Source organism: Juglans microcarpa x Juglans regia, chromosome 6D (assembly GCF_004785595.1).
Source record: "Juglans microcarpa x Juglans regia isolate MS1-56 chromosome 6D, Jm3101_v1.0, whole genome shotgun sequence".
Lineage (NCBI taxonomy): Eukaryota > Viridiplantae > Streptophyta > Magnoliopsida > Fagales > Juglandaceae > Juglans > Juglans microcarpa x Juglans regia.
In genome coordinates, this window is record NC_054604.1 from 36,717,892 (window position 1) to 36,743,312 (window position 25,421).

The window sequence follows — 25,421 nt, forward strand, 5'->3', positions numbered from 1 at the left end:
TTGAAATGTATTAAATAGGTTGAGATGTGTTTAATTTTTTTTTTGAAAAATTGAAAAAGTAGTGAGTCCTATTGATGATTGGTTTAAGAGAGTTGAGTGGGATTTAAAGGAGGTAATTAAGCATAATATCAAGGCAGTGATCTTAATTCAAATCTTAACATGTGAATTCACCTATTGACATTGTTCCTCCACTCAAGTTTTTAAAGATAATTGGTGATTTAAGTGTTTAAAGGAGGTCACGATTTCAGGAGGGTTGTCTGTATATTTAAATTGGATCATGCTAGCAGGCCGCCAAGGCCGTACTGCTAGTTATAAAATTTTTGTTCTCCTTGTTTTGATGTTGTTTTAAGTATTTTTTTTAACATTCTTAATCATTAAGAAAAAAATAAAAATATATATAATTTCACTAATAGTCACTTTCTTAACCATTAAGTAAAAAAATAAAATAAAATACATTAGCGGTAAGATTGAACAGTAAGTTTGAGAAGTTCTACTAGCATTTTCCTTTTAAATTAGTTTTGCAGTCGGCAGTGACTTGCCAAATTGTTTTTTCCTTTGGTAGGAGTATCGATATCACTATTTTTAATTTCGTATCGTACCAGTTGGTACTGCTGATATTTTTTGTACAGGCCCAATGACCGGTATATGTATCATATATGTTTCGTACCAATCTATTTGTAATTTATATATATATATATATATATATATTTATATATAATTTATTTATATATAGATTATTATTTTAGAATATAATTTATATATATATTTATATATATAATTTTATTTATATATTGACTATTTCAAAACGGTATATAAAATGATACCAATATTGAAATATTTGATTCCACTTGACCGATATACCATCCAGCATGGTATTCAAAACAATGATCCATACAACCATGAAGCTATTTGCAGTGGAAAACAGATGGCAGAGAGCTTGCAGTGGGCGCCTCAAATCTCGATGGTTTATTAGCACATGGGAATCCCGAAAGCAGTGTGAGAGGCTGAAAAACCCATTGGATTTGCAGCTAGCAGTCTTATTTGGCTTAGCTTGGATGGGCAGCTGTACACTCACGCAGGGAATGTAGTTAATTATAGTACTACGAAGGTATATGATTTGTCCAAAAAAGTTAACTAATCCAAATTCTCTTGATGCAGTTTGGATAGTGAGATGATATGATATGATTTTAGTTAAAAATTAAAAAATGAATAAAATATTATTAAAATATTATTTTTTAATATTATTATTATTTTAAAATTTGAAAAATTAAATTGTTTATTATATTTTGTGTAGAAATTTAAAAAAATTATAATGATGAGATAAGATAAAACGAAACACTTTTACTATCCAAACGGGGCCTTAATGTTCTGGTGGCCTCCAAATTTGGCAAAGATTACATTACATCCCCAGCTGAATTTAGACATTTAATACATATAATTGAGTTCCATCAACAGTGCAACAATCCTTCCGCTAACACACTAACTTTGGCTCTATATTAATAGCCATAAGATGAAGGATTGGAGGAACCAGCAACCCTGCTGATAATTCATTGTTCAGATATATAGAAACGATCATTCTGCCCCTGCTTCCAAGTTCAGAATAATGAAGGAAATAATACCTATTAAAACAAATCCCATCAAAACAAAATAAAAGGAAAGATAAAACAAGAAAACCCCATAATGACTTTGAAGCCTTTTTTATTTTATTTATTATAATGATTAATTAACTCATATATGCACTTGCATCTTAGCAAATTCCAGGCAAGTTGTCCCAAGAGCAGGCGTCGGGGGTTCTACTGTGGTCAGTTGTGGCACCAAGTGGAAAAAAAGAAGCTATATGTTGCATGTCGATCCCAATATTATCATCTGTTACACCTGAAGATTGGCCATTGGAGATTTCCCCACAATCACTGTACCAATCTGGGACTTGCATGTTTGAAGGGATACCATTGAACAGTTTCGACAAGTCTTCATTCATGGAGTTGATCAGAACCCCTGATTCTTCCTGTGGTTTCACTCCTGTATGTATAAAAAGGAACATGTTAAGCAATAGGCATTATTCATATTCATATGACTCAGTGAAGTTAGTCGGTTTGAATCTATTTGATTTGTTCATATGTAGATCACATCAATTTAATAGAACCAGGTGTCTGTAGTGTCTGTAATTGAAACAGCACCATACTTGTGTTCTTCTATTAATAACACTAGCAGTAATTACAACAACTATAATTCAGGTACGCCTGAAGTCATATGAATAATATTTGCTTATCTAACCTACCTTCATCTTCTGCAAAACCAAGATCCTAGCAATGTCCTATTTTTCATTGATCTTTTGATCTCAATCGAGGTGGTAGTTTCGGGAGCAAATTGACAATTTTGATAATTTAGGGTACAATTTGAAAATAATAGCGAATAGTTAGGATTGCAGCATGAATTTCCCAAATGAGAGTTAAAGAATCTATAATCTAAATTCGTAACTTAGAAATGTTAGCAGACAGGAAATGCAACTGAAGCATGAAAACTGGAATTAATGTCTAAAAATATCTTAAGCTCGCACACACTGGCACAGCCCAGAGACAGAGCACGTAGAAAACAGAAACAGTGCGTCAAAATTCCTATAGCCTACAACAATCATACAGCATTCAACGATAACTTAAAATGCAATAATTCAATGTACTCACTAAGACATAGATTCTTATATATTATTAGTACTAGTTTAAGCAAATTAGAAAGAGAAGTCACCAGAAGAGCAATGAGTAGAACTAGAACCCAGCTTGAACCCCTCGAACACACGCTTTTCTTCCAAAAAACTGTGTGTCTTCAAACCGTGGCTGGAAGCTGCCAATGCCTGAGCCTCCTCCAACAAGTCCTCCAACAACCCATTGCCACTGCCCTGACTCGCAGCCGCATTAACCTTGGTATCGATGGTAATCTCCGACATCTCGGCCTGAGAAGGATGGGATGATAATTGGTTTGAAGGGAGCTCCTGTTTCACAGAATAAGCAAAGACCGGCGACACCATTTGGTCTAGTTCTAATTGCGTCCTCGGAAACTGCGGCGAACTGTGGCTAAAAGTCACTGGGAACTGAAAGGAAGCCATATCAGGCAACTGGGTCAATGCAAGCTGACCCAGAGGAGCTTTATTACTCTGTGTTGTTGACGGAATAGGCAGTGAGAATCCGGTGGAGTCACGGTAGCGCTTGAAGCGAATAGGGGTGCCTAGGATCGGAGGGGGGCGCTGGAAGGTGAATGAGGAGGAGGAGGTGGTGGTGGGGTCAAAGAGAGGGAAAGAGGTGCCGGTGGTGAAGGGCTGTGGAGAAAGGGGTTGGTGAGAAGGAGAGTGGGGTGGTGGGGTGGGGGAGAGAGTTAAAGAAGGATATTGGTGGTGGGAGTGGAAATGGAAGGTCGGACTGTTTGGGTTAGTGGGTGTGGATGGGGCTGAAGGGGTGGAGCAGGCTGGAGTGGTGGGTTGGGAATGGGATTGGGTTGATGGCTGGATGTCAGGTGGGTAGAGAGGGAGGCCTTGCCGCTGCCGCCGCTTCACCCTGGTGTTCCAGTAGTTCTTGATTTCGTTGTCTGTTCGTCCGGGTAACTGGCAGAGAGAGAGAGACACAGTTATTGTCAATGCAAAACAAACCAGGCAACGTTTTGTTTTGTAACGCATCAAAAAAACATCCAAACATATGTTCTGAGAACACAACAGGAAAAGGCAAAGCCTGGTTTTATATGGCATAGGAAATTAATTGAACTGCATGGGGTTCTGTAGGCATAATTACCAACAAATTATCTATTCATAAACTCACAACATTTGTTATCAAACCACAAGAACTAGCCCGACGTATATTTTAAAAGAGGGTTAAATTCAATGGAAATGGAAAAGGAAAGTGCAGAATTCAAGTTATAGATAAAACTGATGAACTAAAAGATGGACAGAGAGAGAAAACCAAAAACATTGAAACAGCAGAAGCGAGAAACAAAACCCAATTAACCAAACGGCAAACATGCTAGTGCATATAGGTAAATTTGTATGTACCCTAGCAGCCATGCGAGCCCATTTGTTGCCGTACTTAGCGTGGAGCTGAAGAATGAGCCTCTCCTCCTCGGGGGAGAAGGCACCCTTCTTGAGATTGGGTCTGAGGTGGTTGGCCCAGCGGAGCCTGCAGCTCTTGCCGCAGCGGGCGAGCCCGGAGTTCCTCTGCACTGCATTCCAGTTCCCTTCCCCGTGCTTCCTCACGTACTCCGTGAGAATCGCGTCCTCCACCGCCGTCCAGGGTCCCTTCTTCAGCGTGACCCCTCCTCCATGACCTCCATTACCCTCGGCCCCTCCTACCCCAGCGCTCGACTCCGTGGACCCAACTCCCTCGTTCTGTGCTCCGCCGGTGTTGTTGTTGCTGCTGGGTTTCATTACTACCAACTAAGATTCCCAGCGGCCAAACACGGCTCGTTTATAGGACACTACTTTCTTATAACTCGGTTAGTTACTCTATTATTGCTTGTAGCTGCACTGCCTCTGATTCGGGTGGGCCCTCTGGATTTTGCTTTACAAAATCTTCTCTCTTTTTTTATTATTTATTATTTTTTTATCAACTATTTTTGTACAATATGGCACTAAAAAATAGATGGATATGGCACCTTTCAAAAGTACTTTCTGGGTTTCCGAGGGGCTGTCTGCACCATAAAAGAAGAAGACGAGAAGGAAAAAGGAAAACCCAGAAACGGAAATTGCTGTTCAGATTGAAGACGTGAGAATGTGAGCTCTTGGGTTTTTGGGTTCTTAGAGAGAGAGAGAGAGAGGGAGAGGCTGCAAGAGTGGTGGTGTTGGTTGCAGAGTCGAGATGAGGATGGAGATGGAATTGGAGGGATTGTCCGTGACTGGGACCCACAAAGAGAAGGTGGTGTGGGGGAGTGAGAGCAATTTAGAGGGAGGTTGAGAGAGAGAGAGAGAAACCTAGTATTGCGGTTCCGGGTACTTCTCCAACCTCATGGTGTTCCATTTTAGGCGCTTTTGTTTACCCATTTTGGATTTAGGTTCTATCCTTTACAGCACTTTTTTGCTGTTGTCCTATCCCATTTGCTCACAAGCAGCTGGCTGCCGAGCGGATTACAGCCTTGGTTTTTCACTTTTTCAGTTTTCATGAGTGTGGTAAAAAAAAAAAAAAAAACACATCTAGCAATTGGGAAAACAGTGACAATAGATCATCAAGTTCTAGAATTTCTAAGATACCCTTATCCTCTAGAACACGCGCTTATCCAGCAATATTGGGTTTGGGGGGTTACATATGGAGTTTTGCCAGGGTGGTGGGCTCTTTGTAAGTACTTAGTAAATGCGTTTGTACTATGCCATAGACTAGAAGAGGCTTTTCAGACTTAACAGTTAACACATGACTGATGTTTGTTCCCTTTAAGGATGCATCTCTTTCGGCCATTTTAATTTGGTCCAAAAATTAACGAGGCTGTAAAAGACGCACAATCGCAGAATGGAGCATCATATATATATAACATGATAATATAAACGGTCCAAATTAAATGCATATATTTTTTATTTTTTACCACAAATTATGCACTTTTATTGATGCTAATCTTATTCTGAAATCATGTAGCTAGATTCAAGTTGAAGGAGGCTAGGCCAATTTCCTAGAAAGTAGGCTTGTCTAAATTTCTAGGAAGTAGTTATTATCTTTATCATGAGTTGATGGTGGAGACTGATCGGATTTGTAGGCAGAGAGAGCGAGAGAGAGTTGAAGTGCTGCATGCAGGCCTTAGTGTTGTTAGAAACGACTAATCAAAGATTTGAATGAAGTTAGCGAGCAGATGATTATATTTAGAAGACCTACCCGACAATTAAGATAACAAATTAATATCAAACAAATTTTAGTTATATTTTACGTATTACCGCGTAAGTTATTAATACAACAAGATCACAAAAGAAACTATGTATACATCCGGCGCGGGGTTTACTCTAAGCTAGCAGACAGCATATGCTAGCTATGACTTGGTCAGAACTCACTATCCCATTTCATTGTCTCAAAACAAAATAATAATAATAATACAATTTTGATACTTTTTTTTTTTTTGGAGTGCATTTTTTTATTTTTTTTAGATTTGGTTTGAAGAGAGACTCGCTTCGATCAAGTTTGTTTGTTTGCTTTTTTTTTTTTTTTTTTTTTTTTTTTTTTTTTTTTTTTATCCTTTTATTTTGAAGCGAGCGCTGCACAACCTCTACACACCACATTTTTCTAAATTTTTAAATTCTTTAATATATATTTTTTTTGAGTTTATTCTTTTTTAAATTAATTCAATTCTTCTATTCATTATTCATATATTAAATATTGATTAAAAGAAAAAATAATAAGAATTAAAAAAAATGTGGTGTGTGAAGGTTGTGTGAATAGTAGGCCGAGGTTGTATAGATTTTCTCAAATCTTATATGCTGTGTTCATCTGATCCTTTTGAATTGTTAAATGAGTTGTAAAACGTATTTAAGACAAGAAATTGAAGAAAATCATTGATTAGGCTAGTGTTGCATGTTTTGACCCATTTATGTAATTATTACATAGTTTCGTCCTGATTGTTAAAAAAAAAAAAAAAAAAACCATAGTTTCGTCCTGATGATCAACAGAGATCTCATCTCATCTCAATATCCAAATATTACAAATATAAATATTTGTCAATCTCAAATTTTTAATTTTTTCATCTAATCATTACCTAATCATCATTACAACTTTCACAGACTTTTAGATAAAATACAAAAAATAATTTAACTTTTTCAAATTCGAAAACAAAAATAATATTATAATAATATTTAATTTTATAATATTTTTATTCAACATTTTCTATTTCCTTTTTCAAAATTACCTGAGTATCTTAACCCAAATCATTTCACTATTATTTACAGATTATGATCTTATCTCATAATCTCACTATCCAAACGAGGCCTAAATTAAAGGTATAGGAACCAATTAATTAACCTTTCAACATCCATTCAAGAAATAGAATTAAAAGCCCTCTCAATATAAAATAAAAAATGGTTGAAAATATTTTGCACATGAAACATAACAATTAAAATAGACTCGTGCAACATAACAATTAAAATAGATTTGGTTGTTGAACTAAACTAAAAGTTAAACCAATCTCAACCTTAAAAAGTTAAACTCATCTCAATAGAATCCACAAAATATTATTATTCACAATTCAACTCATCTCAACGTCTAAACGAAGACTTAGCACGAAACAGACCGCCTAATAAGTTATGATAAGCTAGCCAACCCTAAGAACCGATGCCTTGTTCCAACACGTTTTGCTGCTTTCAGCAACGGATTGTAAGAATTTAAGGCAAATAAGAGTTTTGAGTTGTCGTTTGTCAAAAATCAGAGCCAACTAATATTGACCAGCTTACTTTACAAGGCCGCCCTTAGGTGGGAAAAAATTGGTTATTTGCACAACCAAAATGCCTGCTTCTATATGTATATATGTGTGTACGTTGTGGGAGATAAGAGTTGGAGCTTTGAGACCGCCTGCATGGACATGGCTTTGTTCTCAAACTTGTTCAGCTGTTTTTCAGAGCCGTCTGGCCAGTCCAAACAACGATACACATGTGACGGGGATGTTTGTGTTATTAGGAATCAGAAGAAACTTCACGGGAAAAAGCGAAGCCTTTGGATTTCATTCACCCCTCCGATCTCGCGATGAGAAGAAGGCAGCAAAGCTTTTAGCGATTGATTTGATAGTCCATGATCCGGTTTGTATTATTCATGTGACTTGCTAAAGATTTCGTTGCAGATCAATGAGCCGGATGACTCTTGTAACCATGTCTATTCATTTGTGTGGTAAATCCACTTTAGCAGGTGTACGTCTTTTTTGAAATTTTGTTTGTTGTCTCCGTTGTTGTTAAATTGGTTGATCCAGTGTATTCTTAGTTGTGATTCCTGAACAGGATGCTTGAACTTCTGTTCTGTGGTGCAGCCTAAGGGTTTGAGCTACCATGATTTGACGATGCGCCTACATTTTAGGCATGTCAAACAAAATAATAACCTGGCTTTGTTTACGAGCGGTGCTACTCCTGCTCCAATGGACCGCTAAGCCATTTTGATATTTTTTTTTTCTTATTGTTCTTTTTATATTTTTTAACATATTTAAATATTTTTAAAAAATTAAAAAAATATACCAATATATTAAAAATCATTTTCTTAGTCATTAAGTTAAAAAAAAAAATTAAATACACAAACAGTTAAAATGAGTGGACAAAGTGAGAGGATAAACTAACATTTCTCTTTGTTTATTCAGCACCTTGATCCTTGAATGATTTTTTTTTTTCCTTTTTAAATCTCATTTTTATGAGCTATTTACAACTAAAAATGTTGGTTCACGTAAAGATATCATAGAAGTATGCATACTGCCGTGATTAGATGTAATACATTATTTCTTCTTTATAGAAGAAGAAGAAGAAGAAGAAAAAAAAAAAAAAAAAAAAAAAAGCTTTACAATCTGATGAAGGAGAACAAACAGCGCGCATCAATTTATGAATTTTACTTTTGTAGACTAACCAATTATACTGCAGTTTTATGGCAATGATGCATGTCTAATGAGTCGTCGCTGCATAAACAGAGATGCTTCTTGCTCGTACTGTGACCTTCGCCTTCACAAAATTGAGAAATCTACGACGGGCAGGGAGGTAGCAACAGTACGAGCAAGAAGCATCGTCAAATCATGGAAAGTGGAACTACCAACTTAGAAGTGAAAACCCCATTTCCAGGAATTTAGAGAATTATGAGAAGATAGCGTTAGAAATTTCCATTTCAGAGATTATAAATATTCATTTACATAATAATATCAGCAGTACCAACTGGAATTGCCATTGCATCATCAACATCAACGACTAGAAGCTAAACAACTATTTCTCATCCACCGGTAACAAATGTACAAGCCATTTTACTATAGACTTTTAACTTCTAAGCAATTGCTAATATTCATTTCTGCCAAAATTTTCAAATGTTGTATCTCCACATATATAACTCTTGCCACTGCCTGCCAGTAATCCTCATATAGAAAATAAGCCCGAAACTAGTAGCTGAATTCTTTCCCCAAATCTGCTGGAATCATCCCATCGCAAGCAAACACATCTGACCAGACAAATCGTTCCTCCCTTCAAGCAAGCCCAGTTAATGAGAGATCATACCCAAATCATCTGTCATATCGAACTAATGGCATTCGAACGTTCAGTACAATTTAGGTATGGGAGATTGAACAAAGTCAATATCGTCGAGACAGGAGCAACGTAACCTCTGCTCGCTCTCCTATTTGCATGGTTCCTCAGAAAACCTATACTCAGAGTTGTAAAGCCAGGTCTGGCTGCTGGGAATCAACAAGAACACCAGTAGATGGTCTCACTGGAGACCCCGGAGACTGGAAACCAATATTCAAGTCTGGAGGAAGTGTTTCCTGTTTAGGCCTTGGCTGGGTATGAGGACTGAGACCTCGCCAAGGGTACTGCAGCTGAAACCTAGACAAGTCAGCAGGTGCTAATTGAGGGAAAACAATAGGTCGGTTTCGAAGTTGGGCTTCATTGGCCACATGAGCAGGTTGTGGCACAAATGCCACGGGAAAAATGTTCCTCTCAGACTGAGATTGCATCCCTCTAGAAAGTGGAATCTCTTCCCGTGCTTGAGAAATTTGTTGACAAAATTCTTGAGTTGGGTTGTATGATGGATCTGAAAAAATAGTAGGAGTTTTGGGCAAGCTGGAATCTTCTGTTGCTTGTTTAAAGCCTCCAGCCCCAATCGACATCCATGCACGGGCAGCAGCTGCTGCAGCATTGCAAGAGTCATCTCTCCTAACAGATGGAACCGAGGGCACTCTTTCTGTGGTTTCAACTGGGGATTGATTTGAAGATTTCTGCTGCTTATTGGCCCTTTCAGCCAAAATTCTCATCAACTGAGCCGGGTCACTATAACCCTGCTCTTGTCCATGAGGAAAGTAGGTTCCTCTAGGCGTGTGATTAGGAGCTGTGTCAGAAGACAGTCTACTCATCTTACTATTCAAGCCCCCGTTGCTGATTTTTCCATTAGGTAACACTCCAGTAAAAACTCCATCTGTATCAGGCTGCTTAACAGGTACAGACTGCAGAAGATTTATGTTTCTTGATACCGACTCTTTGGACCTTATATCAGCCATTTCTGAATTACTTGAAAACTGCTTTTCAGCAATAAGCAAAGCATTAGTTTGATGGGCAGAGGGCAAAGAGTTCAATTCAAATTGCTTGCTTACCGTATTCTTAGTCTTGTTAAAATCCCTGGATTGTGGATTTTGCTTCTGGTAAATGCCATTATCAGGAGTACTGGATTTTGTTCCAGCAGAGCCAGAGAATGATAATTTCCCTGCTGAAGTATGAGCACCGGCTGGATAAAACGAAGATTGTTTTCCATCTGAAATAGACCCACTTATAGGAAGCTCCATAGCAGAAACATGAGTCTTAGTTTTGTCATCCTTTGTCAAATCAGCATTAGACTGAAGCTTTGGAATTAAACCAGGCTCTTTCTGAGTGCAGTTCTCAAGCATTAGTACAGGAGTTTGAAGTGGCTCATATTCTCCAACCCAACCACGGCCAAATTTACACCCAGCAGGCAATGCCTGCTCAATTCTCTGGGAGGCAACTTTCCAAGCAACAGGTCCAAGAGTTGCGGCAAAACGAGCCAGGCTCCTTGCATAAGAAAATTCTGCATGAAGCCCAACCTGATTCACAAATTGCAAAATTTGAAAAAAAAAAACAAAAACAAAAACAAGTACAGAGGCCATCTATTCAAGAAAAAGAATTTATTTCCACATGCCGTACAGCAACCAACTGCTTAAGTTCACCCTCAAAGGTGGTAAATATTGAGTCTGATCGAACTGCTGGTTGATTGGAAATGTTATATGTTGTGCGCCGGTTATCATCATACACAAATTGCTTCCTTCCCAATTTAGAGAGTAGACCCTTCCCTAAAATATTACAGAACCAAAGCAATTAGTGTGAACAGTGGCCATGAGAGAATGAAGAATAATCTTGAAAGAAAAAATATAATAAGCAAGCTATCAGTCCTTTACAGGCCTGACATAATTGTGTGATTGCAAAAGAGCTACTCTGTATTGGCTAGAAATAATTAAAAACAATTTCTGAATCTTATTCTAGGCAAATGACGATACATCAAATTGATAAAAATCTACGTGTGCTGTACATATATCCATCCATCATCAGTGTGGTTGATAAGGGAAGAGGGGGAAATAACCTTCTTTATGATACCTGATGATAAGTCTTCTGCCTTCTCAAAATTGGTATCAATCAGGGAAGGATTAGTCTCTACAACATCAGTGTTAGAAGGCCTCTCAAAACCACCACCTTGGTTCATATTAGAACCATTCTGCCCATTTGTAATTGTGGCAAGAGTGGCACCGGTGGAGAAATCAGAGCCAATGGGCTCCTGCGAGGTCAGGCAGAAAGGCTTCTTCCCCGACTTCTTAATTAAGAAATTGGACCTTGTTTTCTGCTCAGACTTCAACTCTTTCTCAGAGCGTTCAAATTCAACCCTTAACCTCTCGAATTTCTTCCTTGCCAACTCTTGAATGGAACGAGCCTTTTAACATATAGTTGTGTCATAAAACTAACAAACAGAACAAGATAGTGAAACAACGGTGTCAAAGAGTAAGAAAGCGCCAAATGTTTTATACCTGTCTATGGTAGATGGTGTCTGGTGCATTGTATTGCATGGCATTTGAACATATTAAGAAAATGTCACACTGCATTCAAGAAACAAGTTTTACATAAAATATTTTTTTATAAGTAACTTTTTAAACATAAATCTATAATAAAGCATTCTTTTACAAATCGAATGGAAGAAAATAAGATTAGCAATACTTAAAGTGTTTATTCAAGGGCAACTACAATTATAACAGACGAATGAAGTAACAACTTTAACTTAACAAAAGCAGCCATGCAGAAAACACCAAATCATTCTCTTTCTTTTGATTGCATTTTTCTTTTTAACAATTAACACCAAGAATTTTATTGAAGAACTCAAAGCTATAGCTCAACGACACAGCATTTGTACAAGATAAACACCTAATTGGACTCTCTTTTGGTTGCAAATAGCAAGAAATATATTCTAAAAAAACATATAGGCATTCAACCCGGATGCCCATGATCCGAATATGGAATAAAACTAGCAGGAATTAAATTATTCTCCTAAAAGGATGCAATACTAATTTTTCATCAGATATATTTAATTAGAGCTTTCACCATAGGAAAAGAAAAATAAAATCAAACAAAATAAAGATGACTGCAGAAACAGAAAACCAGGGGCCCATTTGGTTCTGTTTTTTGAGAGAGTTTTTCAATTTTCAGAGCCACAAAAACAAAATAAGAAGGTGCCAAAAAAACACATCTCAGAATTTTCAAATATATCTTTCTAAATCAGGAAAAATGAAGTCCTACAAGTCTGACATATGATGGGGGCTATGTGATGGCCCTCACATCACATATCATAACTCAACTAAAGCATAACCCTACAAGCCTGTTATTTGATGTGTGCTATATGAATGACATAGAGCAGACTTAGAATTGAGTGCAGCCTACCCTGCTCAATATGGATGGAGCCATGTGAATCAACATGATCCTCAATGGCAGCGAGGGTGAGGGTACCCAACACAAAAATGGAGTATTTTTGCAGACAGCTACATAATAACATAGAATACTGCCAACATTTCATGAGAAAGAAGTTCAAGATACAGACAAAAGTAGGGGGTGGCCAATGCAAAATATCTTTACCAAAACAGAGAACTCTTTTCCCCATTTTTGCCATTATATTCTATAAGGGGATATGAACCACGTCTGTATTATAAAAAGACTTTCCCTTGAGGCCCAGATTCAAAACTTTGGAATGGTTTTCCTCCTCTCCTATCCCTCTCTCTGATACAAACACAAATAACCATAAAATGCACGGGAACTGTTTATAAATGTTTTCACCATGTAATTAACCAAAAAGAAAAGATTGTTTTCAGTTAACTTTCTATTTGGCTAGGTTTTTCAGTACGCAGCCAGCCCATGTCCCAGTCACCATTAACATTCCCCTACCACTATAGTCCGTGATAATGGGTGTCCTCAAAATCATGATTTAGGCATACAGAAGGATGGGATATAAAGAAATTAAGACCACCTAAACCAACTACACTCATCTCCTCCACATTCCACCTGAGCAACACGGCCACATTATTATGAGGTTCCATGTCCCCAAAGACTCGAGTAACAAAACAGGCAAAACTAAAATATTAGTACAGACCTCAAATTGTTCCAAGGTAGAATACGATCCATCTGCCAACTTCTTCCTCACGGTGGCAAAGTCCATTGGATGCTCAATCACATCGTGATAATCGGGAAGCTGGAATCACAAAATATAATAGCCAATAAATACCCGGCAAAAACAGTTTCAAAATCCATATTACCATTTACATATGAAGAAAAAAGAATTCCAAACACCTCCTCAGGATCAACCGGTTCTGCATACACACCGTACGTGTCTTTCCTGCCACCATTCGGCTATCAACATCAGAAACTTTCTAAGCTTTGCAAATTAAGAAGGTAATCGACAATAGAGAGAAAGAAGGAAGGAATGCAGTCCCATACTTCTGAAGCTTATCAAGGATCAACTCCAGTGTCCTCTTATCAGGCACCCCAGAAGGAAGATCCGATGGCGTCCCTAACCAAAACAAAATCCAAATTTAACAAGCCCGTACCAAATCCCAAACATCATTCGACAAAGTATCAAATCCTATAAACCCAAATCCTCACATGATAAATGAAAATCAAAATAAACCCATTAATCAAAATTAAGAACTGTAGACCAAAACGAACCTGCAGAAGAATCGAGCCCTTTCAAGTCCACCTTCCTCCCCCTTTCCTATCAAAACCCGTAAGTTGTAACCCACCACAAAAACACAAATAAGTACCACGCACCCATATTAAAAAAATACAAAAAAGCGGGATTAGGACTGCGTTTACGAGTGTGAGATAGAGACAGACCGGACAGAGACAGATAAGGCAGACAGTGCACAGTTAGAGAGAGATAAAGATATGGAAAGAGAGAGACAGAGAGAAAGATGTGGGTAGAGAGAGAGAGAGAGATGTGGGGAGCGTGATCAGATTCTTGTGGGTTTTGCGTTAGTTTTTGACAGTTAAACCAACCGTTACAACCTCTCATTCCCCGACACAGAGTGGGAGAGTGTAATATTGAAGTCTGGACCAAAAAAGAAAACCCCAGCGATTTCAGCTGAGCTGTACCCCCCCCCCCCCCCCCCCCCCCCCCCCCCCCCCCCCCCCCCCCAACCTTCTCTCTCCCCCTCTCAGACACACACCCGCACCTCACCTTCTTCTACCCCTTTAACTCTTTACTCAGATCCTGACAATGATCCCATACATACCTCACCATCATCTTCATCCCCATCGCCGCCATCACCATGATCATCATCTTCGTCCTGTTGGTCAGCATCTTCATCCCGACCATTGCCGATACTCCTCTTCTTCAACGGCTTCCGCTCGCACTCGTCGTCCGACGCGTACTCTTTCGCGTACAATTCACGCGCCCCCGTGTGAGACTGGTTCTGCTGAGCCAGTGGCTCGCTCCCTTGATTCAGCTTCACCACTAGCTTCAGCTTCTTCTCCCTCCTCCTCTGGTCCTCCTCCTCGTCCTCGTCGTCCTCATCCAGGTAGTCATCGTAGTCGATGTTGTACCTCACATTTCGGCGCCGGTGGCTCCGCCGGACATCCGCCTCTGCCACCGCCGCCGACTCGACAGCTCGGCGCGCCAGATCTGCCTTTGATGGCCTCCCTTTCTTCTTCCTCTTCACGATCTGGCCCATATGTCTCTCTCTACGACGCAGGCTCACTACTTTCTCTCTCTAGCTCTCTTTCTTTCTCTCTCTCTTCTTTGGTTCCATTATTTTCGACGGTGGCTTGGATCTTTTCGAGAGGCTTCGCGAGGTCCGAACCTGTTCGAGATCGACGAACCTCAGGTTCGGGGCTCAGTGGGTAACAAAAAACAAATCATTGATTTCTTCTGCTTTCTTCGTGTAAAACGGCGTAAGTGGAAAAATACGGCGTCTGGTGCTGCCCGCTGCCCATGCGTTGTTGCGTGTCCCTTCGCCTGCTGCCCGTTCCTGCTTACGTCTTCTCGCCTTTGTCTGTTCGTTCGATATGAGATTCTTCGACCGCACGATTTTGCGCGTTTATCTTACTCGCCGCATGTCCCTTTCCGTCCAAGCGCAGCAGGAGTAACATGCACGATATTTATGTCCCATGCTGGACTAACTGCTAACGTTTCTAATTGAACTCGTCGTAGGGTAATTTGTAAATAATAGTAAAAAAATAATAATAAATAATAATAAACAATAGATAAATTATAATTAGTAATCCCTCCATTGTCTTTTGCAGGATTACCTTACTTTATTCATTAACAAATAATTTATAATATTTATTATTATTTATTATTATTCACTATTATTGACAGGTGATTTAAAATTATCTCAATATCCCAATATAGAATTACTAAATCGAGTTATTAGACTACAAATTCATGTTGGACAAGAAAAGTATTGTGAAAATATTTTTTTTAAGCATCCTATCAGGATTATTTGATCAAATGATATTTAAAAAGTGATTTTAAATTTTCATTCAAATAGCTGATATATAAAATTATTTGAGAAATATTTAGTTGTAAAAGTCTCATAAAAGTAAACTCATAAATTGGCGTGTCTTGATATAATATATTATATTGTAAAGTTATATTTTTTATAAAATAATATAACATATCATGTAAAGTAATGTTAATTAGTGTATATATTTTTATAGAATTTTTTATGAATGTAGCATTTCTAAAATTATTCAAACGTAGCACATTAACTAACTAGTAATGTTCTCCGTCTTAAGTGGAATAAAATCACGATATTATTTCTCATCACGAATTTATTATCTTCTATTGTATAGATTTATGTCACATATTTTAAATAATTTTATATTTAATTCGTTCTCATATTTTAGATAAAGATTTAATTAATAATGTTTGTTTATATATAAAATAAAAATAAAAAAGCTTATAAAAAGAGGATAATAAAAGAATTTAGAAAAGTTGGTTGTTCATCCTTCAAGCGCATGGTATTGGTGCATATTCTGATACTCCAAAATTGAAGTTGATTGTTCATGTATCAGTTACATCAAATTGTCAAAATTCCACATATCTCAGACAACACAACATGAAATTCGTAAGCTAACGAAATAAAAGTGTTTGAAAGGATCCTATTCTTAATTGGGTCAAAACGAATACAATCACGGGAGGAGAAGTGGAAGTATATTTACACGCGCCTTAAAACGCGTAGAGAAAGCGTTTCCGTATTTCAACTGGGTCGATTGTTCGATACAGACTAGCGCGACCTAAGGGCCAGAGCCCATCGTAGTACTTTGACTAATCAGCCACTTACATAATAGAAGGCGGAAAGCAGGGGTGGCGAACTGTGAATTCAACACGAGACGAATTTAGTACCTTTGTGTTTGATATTTGCCATCAAATCAAAAGCATCAACGGTTAAAACGTGCGGCTCCAGCAACAGAGTGAGCCTAGGATGATCGGAGGGCGGAGAATCAATAAAGTGAACGGAGCCAAAATAAATAGCGAGTAGTAGGGAGAGCCGACTGAAGTGGAAAATCCTGAATCTCAGCTCCTCCATTTCCTGGTCACGCAGACACGAGGTGGGCCTCAGTATTCAGTAATAGGGTGGGGAACGCTTGGACAAGTTGTTGATGCTGGCAATAATGGTTCCTAGTCTGGAAAAAATATCCACCATTACGCATTTTCAACCGGAGCGGAGCAATATAGCAGCCTTTGGATTTTGTCGCGTCAATGCGGGCCAGGGAACCGAAATCATGACAAATCAGTTTTCGTTGGATTTGGACCGAAGTTTTTGCTGTCTTTCTTCAAGGCTCAACCAATCGCTATTTGGTTGGTGTAAAATGGGAGGGTATATGCGAACGGGTTTTCAGAACTCTTCAATTCAATATTTTAAATATCGTATCGGATAACGTATCGATCAAAATACTGAAATGAAATATTTTGATATCAATATCGTTTTATATACTATTTCGAAATAGTTGATATATGAATAAATTATATATATAAATATATATAATAATTATATTTTAAAATATATGGGACGGATATTCAACAATGAAAATGCTTCTAATTATGTTGTTGGAAAGATTGTGTGCATAAAAATTGACACTTCTGTAAGTTTGGATTAGACTCTTGATACCTGATCATACATTTCAGATTGTATTGTCTTTTCAACCTGAAAAATACTTTAGCCGAAAATTATATAAAATAAATCTATAAATTAATGTGATCAATATATCAAATTATAAAATTATTTTTATTATAAATATAAAACTCACATCATATTAATTGCTATGGTTGCAAATAGAAGGAAGAGTGATATTCTTTTAGAGAAATGACATTATAAAAGCGATTAGTTCATAAATGTGGTTTGCAGCCATGGGTTGGACGTTGAGAGTCAGGAGTCCATATAAGCAATCCAGGAACAAGTGCTTGATTTGATGGACTCTTCAACTACATTGCAAAGGGACATTTTGTAGAGCTTTCATATGGACATGGTCTCAGCTATCGTGACCTTTTCAATAAGCATCTTCCTAAACTGATAAATAAGTTGGTCCCGATTAGATTGTGAGATAAGTTGAGATGATTTTAGATGAGTTGAAGAAAATATTATTTTTTAATATTATTATTATTTTAAGATTTAAAAAGTTGAATTATTTATAATATTTTATATAAAGATTTAAAAAAATTATAATAAAAAGATAAACGAGTTTAGATAGTTTCAGGCATAAGTTCTCCGTCTCCGTAGGGACGGGGAATCTTGTCGTGTTTGATGCTACAATGACTGACTGCATACAGCCTATGGCGAGAAAGCGACCAAGTTGGTTCTCCAAAACATAATAGGATACACAAAGTAGTACACGTGGCACATATAACTCCCTTTCTCTGTAAGGGTCAAGGCCCACTCAAGCTTGAGTGCGGAAAAAGTCAGCCCCACTGTATGGCCATAATTTCGATTAATTGGCCTGCTAAAGCATAGTGTGAATATTTGGTGGTGAGTATGAAACTGAAAACCTCATTTTGATCGTGCTAAAGCATAATGTCAAAATTCATGTTGCTCCGACAAACTGTGTTGTTGACTTAAAAAGATGACAAAAACACAACTCTGCCATGGAAGATCTTGGAAAGCTAGAGAACAAGAGAGGAGAAAGAAAGTTCGAGAAACAGAGGAAGAAAAGAAGCCACGAATTAAAATGTAAGTACGCAGAGGACGAGTTTGAGGCAGAATGGACTCGGTGGAGGGTTCTGCCCGGAAGGAGAATATATTTTTGTCTTCGCGAACAGAGCAACAAGAAGCCACAAAACTCCACCCACCCCCCCCCCCCCCCCCCTCTCTCTCTCTCTCTCACACACACACACACACACACAAGCCACAGGGATAAAACGCTCTATCACTGACAAAAGCAGCAGAGTCTATCGGCTTCAGATTTCTCTAATGGCTCTCTTAGCTTCTTCTTCTTTCCTTCGAATGATTTTCTCTTGCTATCTATCTGAATGAAGATCCTATTTTCTAAGGTTTGTAGAGTTTCACGCGCTTGGTCCTCCCATAATTTCCTTTAGAGGATTTGATCTAACCTTTCTTTTAACTACAGCTCCATGGATCCATTCAGTTCGTCTCTTGGATCAATACCTAATTCCCTCAGTGCCTTGGGATTCTTCCCGCAGGATATTCGTTGTAAAACCAGTTTTCGCAGAACTGGGGAGTGATTTAGTGGTTCCTCTCACTGCAACCGTGGTTGGTCCAAGTAGATTTTCAGTTAATGGTGATTGATTCGGTAAATTTTATACAGAAATTAGGGTATTAATGATTCTTTGATTGAGAATTGGTTCTGATGCTGATAGAAAAGAAAAGGTTTTGGTAATTTCTTTCACTATAGGCAGTAGGAATACGAGTTTCCTTTCTGAAACAGTTTTCTTTTACACGCTATTTTTGTTTATGTTATCCGAGAGCTTGATGACTAAAATATTCGTGCCTTGCTTATTGGGAATTTGCAGAAGTTGAAGATAGGATAGAGACTGAAGATTATGAGAAATTGGCGAAGGAGATGGACCACGCCTCCCCGCTTGAAATTTTTGATAAAGCCCTCGAGAAATTTGGCATCGCCATTGCATTTAGGTATCTCTACATTTATCTTTCCCATCCCTTTAGTTAGTTAAATATTGGACAAGGCGAAACAATGTGTACCATTTTGATTCACTGTAGAATGGCACAGACTACTGTGGTGGCGACAAATTTAGGAAATTAGGGAAGTTGATGAGATTTTGGAGTTTAACTGAGAAACATAATTTCTCGTCCATGTCATTCTGGAGAGGGATCCTCTACCTTTTTTTTTTGGTCTACTTTCCTTTCAGGACATATAGTTAGGAAAGAGAAATTACTCCGTTGAGGCAGCTGGATTAAATTTTAAATAGATAGCTGGCTAACTTCCAAGAAGAAAATGAAAGAATTTATTCGATTACATTCCCATTTCTCTTAAATTCGAACTGTAATTTTTTTATTTTTTATTTTTTTAAAAATCTGAACCCACATTTCTTGGCCCACCCAAGGGCATTTTTAGTGGATTAGTATCCTTATTTGGTTGGAGTCTGGAAGCACTAATACATGTGGCATATGGAAATCCCCATCTATTTTGGATGGTGGAAAGAATAGTTATGGTGACATAGATTCCCACTTAAAAATTGGAAGAATTTGAACCATTTTTTTAGATTCCAACCAACTAGAATTATGAACTCTTGCATCCTATTCACCGGAATCTAAATTTTAGTTGCTATTGATTTGTGCACTGGAGCTGAAGATGTGGTCTTGATTGAGTATGCTAAGCTAACAGGTCGCCCCTTCAGGGGTTTAGCCTGGACACTTGGAGACTAAACCCAAACACGAACCAGTTCTTTGATACTGGTGAGAAGCACGATGATATTCACATCGAGTATGATGCTGTTGAATTTCAAGCTCTAGTGAGAAGTAAGGGAGTCTTCTCCTTTTATGAAAATGGACACTAAGAGTGCTGCAGAGGCAGGAACTTTAGGCCTCTTAGGCGGGCACAAGGCCAGTTCTACCGAGGCAACATGAGAGGGAGGGAGGGTGGTGGTGGGAGGTTGCCAAGGCTAAGGAGCGTGGCCTTCATAAAGGAAATTACAAACAAGAAGAGTCCCAACTCAGTGGAAATGGAAATGGGGCTGCCCCCACAAATGGGATGGCTACAGTCCCTGACATCTTCAACGACCAGTATTTGGTTAATTTGTGTAGAGCTAGGGTAGAGAACTTGGCTGGATTGGAGAATCGAAGAGAACCATGGGTCGTTCTGCTTTATGCACCATGGTGCTGTTCCTGCCGGGTGAATATAATTGGAGGCTCTAACCATTATTATCTGGAACTCAGAACTTTATGCCTTGTCTAACAATTTTCTTTGGTTTTAAGCAGGTGATGGAAGGATCATATGTTGAATTATCAGAGAAGCTAGCAGGTAGTGGGGTGAAGTTCAGGGCTGATGGTGAGCGAAAGGCATATGCACAGGAAGAGCTGCTGCTGCTAGGGAGCTTTCCCACAATACTCTTTTTCCTCAAACCCTTGTCCTGCCCCATCAAGTACACCACTCGGAGAAGAGAGATGTCGATTCATTGATGGCTTTCATAAATGCTCTGTGATGATTATAACTGATATCCCTGCTATCAAGAATTCAGTAATTTGGATGCTGAAATAGAACTATATAATATGGGATTTGCCTGGATGCTCCTCCTTGGCCTATATATTCCCAGCAATGGAATGCACCAGCGGTTGTTATTGTATATTCATGGTATGCATAGATTTTTCCTTTTTTATTCTTGGGAAGGGGGTGTTTCTTTTCTTGATCTTAGTCAGAAATTCCTCCCGTCGTGCTTTAGTTCAGTAGAGTAGGAATTGGGTGAGATCGATAATCTCCTCGGGGTTTGCAGAATAAGAGCAAACATGGCTCTCATTTGTAACATTACAATTTAAGCTAATCTTGGATTCCCATTTTTCTGCGTACTGGCTAGTTTTACCTGCAAGGCAATTGGCAGAAGTGATCAAAAGCATTGTAGGCCATGAAGAGTTTGTATGCTTCCTTAAACGCATCAGGATCTCAAGTGAGTTCTCTCTACCCTGTGTTTGTACTTGGAGATCACAAGATCAAATTATGTATCTAAAGCTATTCAGTTAAATCCAACTGCATTTTTTTTTAATTAATTTTAGCCTCAAATGTATCTAGTCAATGACTCCATAACATCAATACTGATTAAGGAGGGGATTTAGAGTTGAAATACTAGAGTAGTAAATGTTAACTATAGAAAGAAAATAAAATTCCAAACTGTTCTCTATAAGGTTTTAGAGCACTAGTGGTGGAATCAACAAAGTTTGACTAAAATTTGGCTAGAAAATTCATTTTTATAAATTTAGCTAGTCACTGTTTAACAACATCAAATAACAGACTCAACAAATCTACTATTCTATTAAAATATTGATTTTGACATTTTCATTTATTTTAATTCTAAGAGCACTAGTAGTGGACTTAGGGCTGTAAATAAATTAGTCTGTTCGATAGTCCGCTTGGCACTCGTTCGGTTAAACTCGAATCGAACTCGACTCATGAAAAAAAAAAAAAACTCGTTCGTGAAAACAGATACTTGCTCGATTTGTAAATGACAAATACCTGATAAAATTCGACTTGACTCGGCTAAGGCTCGTTATGGCCTGCTCGTTTATACTCGAGTCAACTCATTAGCTCGACTCGATTCAAAATCATTTATATATTGATAAATATATACATACACTTATGTATATATACATATATATATATGTATTAGCTAACAATATAAGCATAACACTTTAATAATTAAAAATATAATATGTAATCTAATTACTTATGTTTATATTGTGAATATATTTCATAGATATATTTTATAATTTGTATAATAATTAGTCGATAAAATTTAATAATTTTATATACTAGTATGTGAGAACCATATATGAAATAGACATATTCTATTATATTAAGTGTATGCATTAATAATATATGTAGGCATATAATATATTGTTATTTTGGATAAATATCAACTGGTTAAATATTAATTATTTATAAATTTTTTAAAATTTTATAATTCAATAAAAGTTCTATTTGTTAGTTGTATAAATTCAATATTAGATCTTTCATTTTATTTATTTATTTATTTTATTAATTATTAAATTTTATTCAAAAAATAAACTATCGAGCTCGAGCTCAGCTCGACTCAAACTCGTTTGTGCGAAGACCTTAAGTTGAGAATTTAGTTTATTGAGTTGAGCTCAAATAAAAAATAAAAAAAAAATTTCGAGTTCGGACTCGAATTCGAGTCGAGCTCGACAAGCGAAAGACTGGCTCAGCTCGATTACAGCCCTAAGTGGGCTCAACTTAGCTAAATTTTAGTCAATGTTTAGCTAGGTTACACAATAATCCATTATAATGGACTTAACAAATTAACGACTTAACAAATTAACATTAATTTTAGCTTTCATTATTTTCACTGGCCAAATTTGGCCACTCTTGCTGGCCAAATATTATTCTATCATAAAAAATTTATCTTTATTGCGTGGTATTCATTTCGCGCGATCCATAACTCATAAAAGTCATCTTTGTCTCAAAAAATTTGCCTTATCTTTCGCCCAAATTCCATGAGCTCACACTAGTGCATATAATCTGTAACTTCTCTCAATCGCAATCCCACGCCCAAATCCCAAATCGTCATCTCCCACGATCTAGTACGTGTGCTTTTCTGCACCGTCTCTCTGTCAAAGTTTTCTGCAACTCCGTCGATGCATCTTTCTTTGCAACTTCTCACTGTCGACTTCTTTGCAATTTCTTCTACGTCGAATTCTTCGTCTACAACTTGTCTGCAATTTATGGTTTGATTGGTTATTTCTTCTCCATCGAGTTCTTCTCCCACTGGAATGCTTTCAGAATTCATCTCCCCAAGTTCTATTGTTAATGAGATGGATGATTGGTTACTGATGGTCTAATTGGTTATTTCTTTTCCTTCGAGTTCTATTATTAATGAAATGGTTGATTTATTAATAAATTCTGTCTGCTTTTTTGGACTCAATCAATGATGAACATTTTTTTTTGCTGGTGGTAGAACAGAATTAGAATAAATTTTCTCAACTTGGGTTGCATTCCCATGTCATATTAAGCTTTTGGGTTTTTGTGATTGCCATTCTGAATGCACACTTATGTGCATAATTAGTGATTTTGGGTTGCTATTTACAGTATGTAAGCTTTCAGAATTTTGTCCCGGTAGTGCACAAGCCCTTGGCATAGTGTTTGATTTTGAGGTTTGAATTCCTATTTTTGGACAACCAATGCCCATGTTTGAGACTTATGGGATCATGGGCACATTGAGAACTTAATTCATTAGTAATCAATACTCGGCTAATGTTTCTCTTAAATAATAACCTGTCCTAAATACATCTTTTAAAGTACATGCAAAAGGGCAATTGTCAAAGTGGAAATTTGGAGTTAGTCATTCCTAGGAGTTCTTTATTTGCTTTCTTAGGTTTGTAGGTAAGCATTTTGTGTACCTATCATTATATTTTTGTCATCTTTGAAATATATGAGACATTTTCTTGTTTGTGGTAAAAATGTTTGAACTAGGGGTGAACAGGAACTGATAGAATTGGCCGACACCGATTGAAACTAGCCTCTGAAGTTAGGAACTGGCCGGAACCAGTGGAGAACCAGTCGGGATGCAGTTGGAATTTGAAGAAACCGACACTGGTCCGTTAGGTCCCGGCTTGAACCAGGTTCAAACTGGTGAACCAATCGATATAATTATATATATATTTTATATATATTTAAATGAAACGATAGGCGTTGTTTCATAAAAACCGTGTAGAAAAAGAATAAACCTAAGCCTGAAACGATGCCCTTTTTTAGACTTAGGTTTAATCCCCCCCATCGCCGCGTCTTCTCTTATTTTTCATTTCTCTCTCTCTCTCTCTCTCTCTCTCTCTCTCTCTCTCTCTCAGACTCTCTCTACGACGGCAGCGGCGCATCTTCGAGCGCTCCAAGTCCAACCTTCAGTAGCAACGAGCCTTGCCTCCAACCATCCTTCTCCATCGTTCCCAATTCTAGGAAACGACGTCGTTTTCTCTCCCTCTCTCTCTTTCTCTCTCATATTCACCTATTGTTTTGTATTTTGGTGATTTTGTTGTGAATCAATGATATTTGTTATAAGATCAATTATATTTGTTGTAAGATTTCTAGTTTTTTGTTGTGAATCACTATGTTTTTCTCTCCCTCATTGCCACAGACAATGCTGGCAAACCGACCGGAAGAAAATCAAGACCAGCGTCAACGGTTTTCTTCCCTTTCACCAGCCGGTTTCGGTTGAGATGATCCCAATTTCAGCAAGTCGATGCGGTTTCAGTTTTGGACCAAAACTGCACCGACATCTTCGATTTTCACCCCTAATTTGAACACACATTCTTGATCTTGGATGACTACTTACCGCTATTTCTAAAAGTCCCATTGAAGTGCCGAATGGTCTATGTGATTACCTAATTATTATTATTGTGTTGGTGAAATGTCAATGACAACCATAAACTTTAATGCAACCATAAACTTTAATACAACCATACACCATAAAAAATTAATACACCAACACAACCACAAACATTAATACACCAATACAACTAAACTTTAATACAACCATACACCATAAAAAATTAATACACCAACACAACCATAAACATTAATACACCAATACAACCATACAAAAATATAGCCGTTGGAAAAAATAAGGTAGTAAAAAATATATTTGTTAGAAAGATATGACCGTTGAAAAAATATAACCGTTGAAAAAATATAACCGTTAGAGAAATATAACCTTTAAAAAATATATCGGTTCAAAAAATATGACCGTTGAAAAAATATATCAATTGAAAGGATATGACTGTTGAAAAAAAAGACCGTTAGAAAATTATATCCGTTAGGAATAATTTGAACATTAAAAAATTAATGTGTACTTTTTTAATAACAAATAAATATTCAAATTAAAATTAGAGCACTAGTAATTCCTAACATGTACTAGGAATAAATATTCGTTATTAAAAAAATACACATTAATTAACGTTCAAATTATTTCTAATTGATATAATTTTCTAGCGGTCTTTTTTTTTTTCAATGGTCATATTTTTCCAACCAATATGTTTTCTCAATGGTTATATTTTTTCAATGGATATATTTT

The 25,421-nt window shown here is 37.3% G+C and overlaps 2 protein-coding genes and 1 long non-coding RNA gene across 3 annotated transcripts; 1 reads left to right on the top strand and 2 right to left on the bottom strand.

Annotated features, from left to right (window-relative positions):
• Positions 1–1,339: 1,339 nt before the first annotated feature.
• Positions 1,340–4,997, bottom strand: LOC121233972 (transcription factor MYB97). The gene is made up of 3 exons (XM_041129756.1): positions 4,034–4,997; positions 2,743–3,592; positions 1,340–2,019 (listed from the first exon to the last, which is right to left on the bottom strand). Exons 1-3 carry the CDS (start codon positions 4,403–4,405, stop codon positions 1,748–1,750), a joined length of 1,494 nt encoding a protein of 497 aa, XP_040985690.1. The 5' UTR covers positions 4,406–4,997; the 3' UTR covers positions 1,340–1,747.
• Positions 4,998–8,764: 3,767 nt separating this feature from the next.
• LOC121234155 lies at positions 8,765–15,051 on the bottom strand. Its single transcript, XM_041129980.1, has 10 exons — positions 14,446–15,051; positions 13,880–13,925; positions 13,652–13,724; positions 13,505–13,550; positions 13,308–13,406; positions 11,701–11,769; positions 11,276–11,606; positions 10,829–10,974; positions 10,264–10,728; positions 8,765–10,188 (listed from the first exon to the last, which is right to left on the bottom strand). Exons 1-10 carry the CDS (start codon positions 14,881–14,883, stop codon positions 9,325–9,327), a joined length of 2,577 nt encoding a protein of 858 aa, XP_040985914.1. The 5' UTR covers positions 14,884–15,051; the 3' UTR covers positions 8,765–9,324.
• A 3,814-nt stretch (positions 15,052–18,865) lies between these two features.
• Positions 18,866–21,190, top strand: LOC121234156. Its single transcript, XR_005934333.1, has 2 exons — positions 18,866–19,302; positions 20,608–21,190. It is a non-coding gene; the product is annotated as an uncharacterized LOC121234156 (long non-coding RNA).
• Positions 21,191–25,421: the final 4,231 nt, after the last annotated feature.